Raw genomic sequence first — 11,314 nt, 5'->3', positions numbered from 1 at the left:
GTATTGTAAACCTGGCTAGCTAGCTAAACGGACAGGTGAGACTGAGCACTAAACATTAAAAACGCTTGGACCTAGTGTTGTTATGTGCTAAGCATTTTCCTTTGTGTGGTCCTCTAGCTCTTCTGTCGTCTGCTAACGTTGCATGCAATAAAAGGTTTAGGTCTTCAGTAGCTGTCAGCTGGTGTAGAAGTCATTGGGTCATCATGGAGAGTTACAGTCAGCGGTTTGAATCCACCACCGGACGGGACAGTAAATCTCAAAAGAAGAAGGGCTCCACTTCGTCATACACCGATGACGGAGACCGCAAACCAAAATTTGTAAGTATGAAAAGACTAAAACGAGCTTTGGTTTTACTCTAACGGTATGATACAGAAAGCATTTGATAAACGCTGCAAATAGATGGTCACTCAGTGTGTTATGCTTTCCCTATGATACAACCAGCCACAGAGAAGGACATTGATGTGGACAGAACAGTACACGGGTAGATGGCCCTCCATATAAAGAATGTAGCAGACACCTTGGATCGGTATTTTCTATTACTTTCAGAACGACCAGTTTGGATAGACAAACAACCACGGTTAGACCTCGTGGTGAAGATGTGTCATGCCTTCGTAATGTGCTTGCATGTCTGGGGAGGCTGAGAGAAACGAACAGTTAACAAAGCACAGGAGGCTACACAAGTAATGTTTTATATGGTAGAATTTCTTCGACAGCCATAACCTTGAGTGTTTGTTGACTTTGCATGTAGGAAATCAAAAGGTTAAAATTAGCACAGGGTTTAACTGACACTAATCCATGCATTCCCTCCTACAAACAAGACAGCATTTAGTCTCTTTGGTATTTGTCGGTTGTTGTTCTTCAGCTAGTCTAGCTGTGTAAACAAAATCATGTTTTTTTTTTGTTTGTTTACACAGCTAGACTAGCAATTAAAAAAACAACAACAACCCCAAACCCTTTTCATTTTCTGATAGGAGACTTGCTTGTGACACAGATCTCTTTAAAGCATGCTCAACCTGTGCTTGAGAGTGTTACTCCAAGTCAAGTTCCTGTGGCCACTGTTCAGAGACTCCAGTGGAAAATGAAGCAAAATTTAGTCTTTCTCAAATGGTTTCTGTCCACTCCCACTGATGACCTGTTCGTTTAACATCTGACAATGCAATCCATAATAGGAATTCGGATTCACCTTCTTTGATTAGTGTACAGTGCTGGATGAAAGTTACGTTTGAAGCATAAACATGTTTATCTACAGTGTATAAGAATTAAAACCTGATAAATTAACTCATTGATTTAATATTTGAGAAATATGTTGCAAACACATTACCAGAGTCTCTGGTAACTTGAGATGGTCATTGTTATCTGGTCACTTTATATAAAACTGTAGCTAATTCTGATTGGCATGCTACGGTAACATTTAATGTCTATTCATTCAGCATAAATGCAGGAAACCTATTAAAGTGAATTTTAAATGGTGTTAAAGAAATAAATCATGGAGTATCTACAATGTTTCTATCCGTCCTCCAAATCCTTTACTAGACATATTTGATGTAGTCAGGCTATGCTACTTCTTTATATTTTTATTACTAACATAATTTAATCTAGTTTTGTTATATATTATTTCTTGATATCTTTAGACAAGTGGATAGAAATTGAGTTTCAGTGGTTCGAAATATGCCATAAAAACTTGAGTCTGAGCCTGCCTGTTTAAAGGTGACTGTAGTACTTTGAATCCATCTGCAGGACCTTGCTGAATCTGTGATCTCATGGATATGTAGGTGGGAAAGCAAGAGGACAAAGCCTGTTCTTTTTCCCCAGCCAGGTTTCTTTTAGATTGCTTGATCCAAGACAAAGGTGTTGGAAGCCTTGGTCTGCATTCAGTCTAAAATGACTGCACCAGCCAGATGGGACCAAGAACTCTCAGCAAATCTTCCTTCCATCAACCAGAGGTGTTTGGCGTAAACAAAGATGTCCAGTCAAGTGTTGGACACCTTTCTGAGATTAATTTAGAAGGCTTTTATTTTATTGGCTAGTCTGCTAAAAAATGTTAAGACAACTTTATAATTTCTGTTTAAGCCAAACTCTTTGTTCCATAAGTAACTTTGCTCATTGAAAATGTGCAGCATATAGCATAGTAAAATCTCAGTGGACTTCATCTCACATGGAATGAGGCCTTTTGATGTCTTTGCTGTGACTCCGCTCAGGTGGTAATTTTTAGAAGAGTGTTTCAGTGCCTAATTTGTAAGTTAGGAGGATCTGCAACACAGGGAGGGTGCAGTTCCGGCATGATCTGACACAAAGTAATCCCTGAGTGTTAGTGTCTGTCTGGATGAGAGACACCAAGTTGCTTTCACAGGATCTTTAAATTAAGAGTGCCTGCCTCTTCTTTTAAAGAGGAAATACCAAAGAAGCGAGGTTTTCTTCAGTTGATAGAGTTAACTACATGTTAGTGAATTTTTCGATGACATCCAGTTTCAATAGAGGCAGTATCACAAAGCCTAAGGAATGAGTTGTTGCTGTGGAAACAAAAGTCATCTTAAAGCCAACGCCTGCTTTACTAGGATCTCCAACATTTTTTGAATGCCTCATGGTAAGGGGAGCAATGTATACCACCCCCATCTATATATAACACCCCAAACATGCTGGTTTTATTCTTGATTCACCTTCTTGTCAGAATAACATCTGGATTTCTTGAGATTTCTCCATCTTTGTGTATTTAAAAAAAAAAAGAGTATTGAAAAACTGCAGCTTGCATTAGTGGGCTTTCTTTTACAGCTTCTCGTGACCTTTGCTTTTGCCTCTTGAAAGCAGAGGTCACCATCATCTCCTCTGCCACAGCTGTAATGCAGGATGTTTTCTTAATGAGTTAACTGAAATGTTTGTCTGCTGGTAAATGTGCTATATCCATAGTGCGTACTCTCCCAAAGATTGTTCAAAAAGCACTTTATATCTGGTGGAAACATGTCAGATCAGTGTGTTAATGTAGTTGTGAGATGCCTTTTTGCCCTTTTTTTTTTCTTTTCCCCAAATGGACTAACTGAAGGACTGGAATTGCTGTGGCCATAATGAATTTTACTTTATCAGTAATTACCGTGTTTGGCAAGTTCTTCTTTCATCACAAAAATGTCCTTTATATAGTTTTTAATTGGTAGTTATTTTGTTGTGTGGCTTTTTGGCCAGTTCCTATCATATTCCAGCAGAGGTAGAACTAAAATGATAAAGTCATTACCGTTGTTATTTAATTAAATTGGAAAATAATATTTTTGAGAAAGACCTCATAGATGACTACATGTAACATGTGTTAAGGAAATCGGTTTTGTGTGGCTGAAAGAAAAAACAACAACAGTATATTGAATTTTTAAATAGTTAAATATCTGTTTTGGAATAGGTCTTAAAATTTGTATTGGTCAGGCTCCATGTAGCAGTTAATTTGTGATAGAAATGTTGTTTTATATGGTGACCATGTAAAAACTTGATAACAACAAAAAAGTCCTGCCAAAATTAATAACCCACACACATGCAAATATTCTAACACTGGCAAATGGTAAACAGTTTTGCCTAGAGGCAACTTTGTCAAAAATGTCATGTTTGGTACTTGGTGATGCAAGTTTCTGGGACGTGCTATAATAAATAAATTAATTTATTTAAATCAGCTGTATATCTGGCACACCATGGACATTTGGGAAGGAAAACACATAGTCAGGCCAGTTCTATTAAAGGCAGCGAGTCTTTGCTGATTTAATTGACAGAAGAAATAAGTGCATCTTTCTGATATTTTTGGATCATTCATTAAATGGTAAATGGCCTGTATTTGTATAGTGCTTTACTTAGTCCCTTAGGACCCCAAAGCGCTTTACGCTACATTCATTCACTCATTCACACACTGGTGATGGCAAGCTACATTGTAGCCACAGCTGCCCACAGCTGCCACTGACAGAGGCGAGGGTGCCGGACACTGGCGCTGCCAGGCCCTCTGACCACCACCAGTAGCCAACGGTTGAAGTGTCTTGCTCAAGGACACAACAGTTAAACAACATTAAACAGAAACTTCTATTATGTGCATGAGTATGCAGACCTCCCTGCCAGTTGTTGGACTGGTGTTGGATGTTTTGCAGAGTCGTACTGTCCACTCCATTTAAAGAAGCATTTTTTTAAAAAATTGAATGTGAATGTAAAACGCCATTGTAACTCTTTGAATGTCAAAATAAGTGTAACAGAGTAGGGACAAATCAATACAGACATTTCACTGTCTCTATTCTTTTTAGATTATGCTGTATGCTGCAAAGAATGGGGCACAAATGTTTAACTGAAATGAAGCAAATTCTTGAAGCCTGAATGTAAAAATGTGCTCCAGAAGTGTTTGTTAGAATATTTGGTGCTTTTGCTTTGTGTATCCTGATTTGTTTCTTTTTGCTCCCCACTTATAGCACTTACCCTTTAGAAACATCACAGATGATGTGGTAAGCTTTGACAAACTGATATGCTTCTGTGTGTGCTTTGTGTCATCGATCTCTGCAACATCTAACGTCACCTTACTTGAGGTCACTGCTTCTGCTTATTTTGAGCATCATTAACAAAACCAAAACAGTCAGGCATTGGAGCCATTAACATCATAGGACAGACTTCTTGTTTGTAGTTTGTTTCATATTACTAGCATTGCATTCTAGTTTATTAATAACTGTTTTTTTTTATTCTGCTTGACTACTAACCATTTAAATGTGCTCATAATCATCTAAACTTGACTCCAAGTCTGGAGTATTTTTTTCTATTTTTAATTGTGCTTTCTTTCTTTCTACAGCTGGACAGATTCGCCAGTATTCGGATTCCCGGTAGTAAAAAGGAGCGCCCACCCTTGACACAATCTAAGCACAATGCAAACGACTGGTCCAGTTCTTCATCCTCCACCTCACATCATTTTGAGGAACTATCGTCAAAGATAAACTCAGAAAAGGAGATCTTGGCTCTTTTTGAAAAGATGATGGTGTGTTCTTACTTTTTGTACAACATTTTCACATTTCATTAAAAAAAAAGTGCTACCAGGGACTAAGTGATAAAGATATTCAAAAAGACAAATAATCAATTTAACACAAGTGATGATATTTTTCAAACTTTCATTTTAGTTCAGTAATTTTATGATCATGGCCACAAAGCAGCTGATATTTGGTTGCTGACGCTAGAAACAGTGCAGAATGCTAATGTCTTCCAGAGTCAGTTATGCATTCAAAAACAACATCAAATTTTGGCCACGGTAATGTTGTAGTTTTTTTTTCTCTTTTCTTTTTTAGGAAGACATGAACTTGAATGAGGACAAAAAGACTCCTTTGAGAGAAAAAGACCTCAACACAAAGAAAGAAATGGTCATTCAGTATATATCAACTGCCTCTAAAACTGTAAGTTTTTAAATATTTAAAATATTTCACCTATTTTGAGTTTAAATTAACTGACATTTTATATTTATGTGGTTGAATGTTTGCATTGAAACGTGTTGCTGATGCTTTTAATTAGCAGTGTCTAGCAGCCTGAAGAAGTTTGAGTTTCATACTTTCTAACTTTTTTGAGTGGAAGGTAACTGGTTGAGTTTTGGTTTGTGAGGTACCATCCACACGTGTTTTGGTAAACATCACTTTTTCTGTGCGTTTTGGCCTTTTTGGAGTTTGAAGTCACAGAAAATGAAGCTTTTGAAACTGTTTCTGTATCAAATTTGAACTTGGAAAATGACTGTGTCACGCAACATCACATGTGCGTGCATTTATCTCCTTTTTAAACAGAAGACTATGACCCATGATATTGTTTATAGACCTTTGATTGGCCAGCTTTTCTGCAGTTAGAGGTATATGACCAACACTTTTGACAGCATGTGACATATATTTTTTGCATTTTTATGTGGATGGAAATCTTTTAAGAACAAAAGTGGAAAATCCCGCTTTAAATGGTGCGGGTGAATGTAGCTTGAATTTTAGGGCTAAATATTAGAATACTTGTTCACTGGTTTTCAGTTTTCGGCACCTGTTTAATTGTGTTCTTTAAATGTAGAAGGATATACTTGCCTTGAGTACTCAGCATCTCTCTCACTCACAGCAGTTATCATGACACTTAAGTTAACATTGTTGTTGTGAACAAACAACAAAATGAAATGTATTTATTTATTTTTTTTATACCACTTAAGACCAAAAATACATTGTCAAAAATCTTTGAAGAGAAGTGCAACGTCTTGCTTTCCACATAGGCACGCACTCTGTTGAGTGAGCAGCAGAGGTGAATTAGCTCTTTGCATATCTGCATTATTCTTGTTGTGTTTTTGTTTTTTGGCCCAGACATGGAGGTGGATTCATTTTATTTTATGATTATAGCAAACATTTACTGCAGGTAATAAAGAGTGACTGGGAAATAGGAAAACAAGTTATTTCTGTGACAGTCATATTATTGTTGATGGATCACAGTATGTAGCATACAGTATGAGGTACAGGATATTAAAGAATATAAATATTTTAAGCTTCCACAAGTCATTGTAAAGCATCGATATATCATTTTTCTTACATGAAAAGGCTAAAAAAAGAACTTCCTGGTATCCAGACATTGTACTTGTCTTTTGCACTTCTTAAAAGTTAATGTATTAGCTGAAGAAATGGGTAGGGGGGAAAAAAAAACAAATAATTGACATTGTGAACAGTAAGGCCTATTCGTATTTGATAGCTACAGGTTTCTGGTTAAGTTGCCATCATGTGTTGCAAAGAAGTATGAAATAAGTCCAAGTCCAAATTTCTTACATCCAAGTAAGAAATTTATTATATTTGTTATAACCAGACATCCCTTCAAGTTTGCCTTAGGCTGTCTATCCTTGTCTCTAGTTACCATGGTGACTGGCCTGCATTTGTTACCTTTCATACCTGCATGGTAAAAAAATGTGGGCACCAACCAAAAAACAGTGAAATTAATTTCTTTAAGAGAGCAGATTTATAATACTCTGCATTTAAGAAGTGGTTCATTATGTGTTTTTGGAGAGAAGTTCTGAGAAAAAGGTCAACATTTCTGAGGAAATGTGGTGTCACTGAGTTTAAAACACTAAGCAAGGTGAAGTATATATCAACAAAAATGTTTTTACTTTTTACACAAAGGAACTTGAAGTTTTCTTGTTTTGCTTTTGCTTGTTTAACGTGCCATCAAAATAACAACAACAATGTGACCTTCTCAGTCATGTTGCTGTTTTGCCAATTGACCTTTAATTTTTAAACCGATGTATGCCACTTCCTTTTTTAGTCTGTGAATTTGGAGATGGCCTTGGAGAGAAACAATTTCCTTGTATGTTGTCACAAAAAATAATTGCTGACCTTTGACATTGTGTTTTGATTTATGTGCAATGCCCCTGCTGTGCAGCAAATTGAGTTTTGCCTTGCCTTAAATTGCTTTCAAAGAATCTTCAAAAATATGACTCCTCGATCAACTGAAGCTGAGCATGGGGAAAATTTATGTTAAGACCTGTCAAATGGTCAGAATCTGTGTAAAAGGGTTTATCCAAAATCCATGTGTATTGTTTCTAATTTGAAAATATAGCACATGGTTTAGCACAGCGGTCCCCAACCCCCGGGCCTCGGACCGGTACCGGTCCGTGAGTCGTTTGGTACCGGGCCGCGAGAATTGAAATGTATGGTTTTCAGGGTTTTTATCGGTTTTCAGCGTTATTTTGTTATGACTTTTATCGTTAACTCGGTTTTCCTGGGTCTTTTCACGTATGTTATGAATAAATCTTTTTTTCGGTACCGGTACTGGTTTTATTTTGTTGTATTTATCCGCGTCACCTTAAAGGCCGGTCCGTGAAAATATTGTTGGGCATAAACCGGTCCGTGGCGCAAAAAAGGTTGGGGACCGCTGATTTAGCACACAAAAGTCTACTGCATGCAGGCGGGGGCTAGAATTGACCTACTAATGGGTCCATGTGCAGTAGGGCTTTGCCATATTGTATACCTAGAAGTTGTGAGTCATGGTTTGTCTGAGAGCATGTTAGCATGTCCGTCTCTGCTAACAACTTAATACCGTTAACAAAAATAAGCAGCTAGTTCAACAACCTTCAGTAAAGAGCAATGCAAACACTTTGCAAATTTTAAAACAATTGTGCTAAAGGTAGAAACAACACAAATTTGTTTCACCATTTTATATTGGCAACTGGTGCAACCCTAAAGTAAACAAATTACTCAACCAAGAACTGATGCTTCCGCTCGCTAGTTGCACTCCTTAATGACAGGAAGTGCCAAGCTTGGGTGGAAATTATTATTATTGTTGTTGTTGCACAGTGGTAAAGCAAGATATTAAGCAGCTGGTTAGAAAACTTGACCCAAAATAACACAAACACCCCAGGTCGAAACTCTTTTTCAGTTTTCTTATCTGACAGTATTGTGAAGTTCCTACAGAGTTACATGAATAATTTGCCGTTACTGTAGTGTTAAATTAAAGTTTTAAGCAGTCATGCTATACGTGTACGCTACTTGGGCTGCACTATGTTAGTGCTTACATTTGCTTTTTTACTATGTCATTTGATATAATGCTGTGTGCCACTAATATTGCACTACGATGCTTCTGCTGCTGGAAAGTTGTTTCAGTAGATTAACACTTTGATTTAGATTGTGTCTCATCAGTGACAGTAGCTCATTGGCAAAGGTGGATAGAAAATGCTGTTCATTTACTTGAATTAATAAATGTTGCTACCCGCTATCTTTTTTCCTTTCGTCTGAAATATGATTATTGCAAATTTTCTTGAAATATTGTGATATAATTTTGAAGCTATACCACCTACCCATGCAGAGTGTGAAAATTCCAGGGAATTTGTTATATCTTAAATAGTTTAATAAATCGCACTGCTGTTCAAGGTGAAGTGGTCAGAGTATTACTACCATGGAGTGAATGTGTACAGAAAGTATATGCAGATCTTATCAGGCTGTTTTAATAATGACGTGTAAAGATAAATGAGTTTAGCTCCAAAATTTTGTGCATAGTCTCACTCCCATCTGTAGTGCATATTTAATATGACATCTTAGGCTTTTGTGTAAAAGTTTTGTAAATGAATGGTTCATTAACATTTTCAGACCTTACCTGTGCTTCTACATTAAAGGAAGGGTATGTTATTACGCTTTTTCATTTTTTTTAATAAACTGGTCTGGTCTCACTTCAAGATCAAATTGAAGTATGTGGCCTTTTAACTAAAATGTCTTTGACACCCGTGGTCTATTGTATGTTAATACAATGCTCGCATAAATGGTACATTATGAGTGCACATCATCTTTCTCCTGTACACACTAGCTTTGGGTCAAGTCTCTTTGAAATTCAGGGGGGGTGTCTTCCAAAATGTATTTTCTGTGAAGGTTTCAAGAGTGGAGTACATCCCTGACCAACCTTAGAACTCTAATCAGGCAGTATTAAAAAAACACTAAACAGTGACTCACTGGTCCATTTTGGCTATAACCTCAGTTGAAATGATTATTAAAAGAAAATCATGCATTATGCTCCAAGTGCACATTTTAACATATGAAGCTTTTAATGCATCTGGAGTCTATCCATGTTATGTGGATGGACTTGCTGTCACTGGGCAAACAGGGTGCCACGAATGTTCCTTTGATAAGAAACACCAGAAGGACCCGGGCCTGTTTCTACCAAGAGCAGCAATCATACTTTCCTCTTGCTGCTGAAAGCCCAAGAGATCCTGAAAAACAAGCCGCCTAGTCATCATCATTTCTCACCAGGATGGGAGAGGCAGTTGATCATTGGGCTTGAAGAGGAAAAGAGAGGGAGGCAGACACTTTCTGTATCCTTGATGGTCTGTTGTGCAGCCAGGCAGTGGTTTGTTTTTGTGAAATTGCCACCACCATTCGACTTAACTCAGCACCGAGCAAGAGACATACAAAGTGGGAGTTGGACTAAGCTGATGATGCTTGCAATCAAGAACCAATTTGTAAGCGGAGCAGAAATGACATGTTTTAGCCGTGGTAACAACACTGGAGGGTTCTGATGTTGTGCGAGTGATAGTTTCATAGGACTGCTATCTGAAATGAGTGGAGTGCTTTGATGTGTTTTGTGGTGATGAGCATGAGCCATGTTGTGAAGTCCAATTGAACATGGAACACATGCCAAATAAAATGTTTTCCCGGAGTTCAATCAGGACAACAAGCTACTCAACAATCAGTATCACATGAGCTAAAGCTATACTTTTCTGGCTGCCATTTCAAAAGCTTGTACACCTTTGACTTTTCTATATATGTAACAAGCTTCTATTTATTGGGCTATAAGACTGTTTGCTGCTATACGATACATTCTTTGAATAAAAATGACAGGTTTTATCACTGAAGTTTTGAAAAGTAAATATATTTGTATTGTTTTTCAGATTAGAGGCCTTTCTGTATATATTTCTATAGAGTAGGGCTTTATAGAAGAGGTGTGAGGTGAGAAACAGACTGGATATATTTCTTTTTTCATTTTTCTTTTTTTTTTTTTTGCCAGCCTGTTGGGATTAGGGATTATATATTCCTTCAGATAGTGATAGATGGTGATATCTGAGGTCTTTGATCAATCAAGAACATTACAAAAAGTAAGTTTAGCTTCAAGTCTTTACCACCCACCCACACAAAAGCAGTAGTAAGTCTTACTCAGTAGTAACCCTAGTGTCTTGTCAGGGAATGAAAAGGAAATTCTTGGTATAGCTACCCCCCCCCCAGGTTCATGCATTCTAAATATATAAAGTTAATAATTAAGGTCTTTTTCAGTAATTTTGCTTGTTGTGTTGTTGATAGTTTTGAAATTTTATACATTTTAAAACATTTCCATTCAGAAATACCTTAGACTAGAAATGTGTATGGACATGTAAGGTGTGTATGTGTGTGTATAAAGTGGGAACTTTTTAGAGGTACATTAAAATGAGCAAGCATGGGAATAAAGCTAAGTGCTTTAGGATTGGTCAAAAGTCAGGAAAAACTGGGCAATTTAAACAAAAACAAACAAACTTTTTATTTTTACTTGGCAGAATTTGCAAGGCTGTATTTGAGAGATTTCTTCTTCCTTTCTTTTCATTTTACAGGGCAACTTGAGAAGCAGCCATCAGATTTCTCCCCAGGAATTCCTTAGTGAGCTGAAGTCAGGGGTCATGGATGAACGTCTGTTTTCCTGTCTAGACTCACTGCGAGTGTCCCTTACCAGCAACCCCGTCAGGTATGGTACAAGATTCTGACACTAAAAGTGGACTTGCCCTCTTTAGGTTTAATTCCCCTCTCTTGTCGCTGGTAGTTTATTATTTGACAGTACACTGTACGGGGACACCAGACTATATACCTTTCTTTAT

The 11,314-nt window shown here is 37.3% G+C and overlaps 1 protein-coding gene across 3 annotated transcripts in view; it reads left to right on the top strand.

Annotated features, from left to right (window-relative positions):
• Positions 1 to 203: 203 nt before the first annotated feature.
• LOC146639886 (protein diaphanous homolog 3-like) overlaps positions 204 to 11,314 on the top strand; it is a 166,672-nt gene continuing 155,561 nt past the window's right edge. For all 3 annotated transcript variants that reach the window (XM_085356212.1, XM_085356196.1, XM_085356204.1), the window contains exons 1-5: positions 204 to 317; positions 4,422 to 4,454; positions 4,793 to 4,975; positions 5,280 to 5,384; positions 11,054 to 11,184. In XM_085356212.1, the coding sequence (XP_085212338.1) occupies positions 204 to 317; positions 4,422 to 4,454; positions 4,793 to 4,975; positions 5,280 to 5,384; positions 11,054 to 11,184 (566 nt within the window). The remainder of the gene's footprint in view (positions 318 to 4,421; positions 4,455 to 4,792; positions 4,976 to 5,279; positions 5,385 to 11,053; positions 11,185 to 11,314) is intronic.

This window comes from Diplotaxodon limnothrissa, linkage group LG1, assembly GCF_057381915.1.
Source record: "Diplotaxodon limnothrissa isolate DT_005_m linkage group LG1, D_limnothrissa_male_GT1.1, whole genome shotgun sequence".
Lineage (NCBI taxonomy): Eukaryota > Metazoa > Chordata > Actinopteri > Cichliformes > Cichlidae > Diplotaxodon > Diplotaxodon limnothrissa.
The sequence above is the reverse complement of the archived record's forward strand: the minus strand, read 5'-3'. Positions and strand labels throughout refer to the sequence as shown.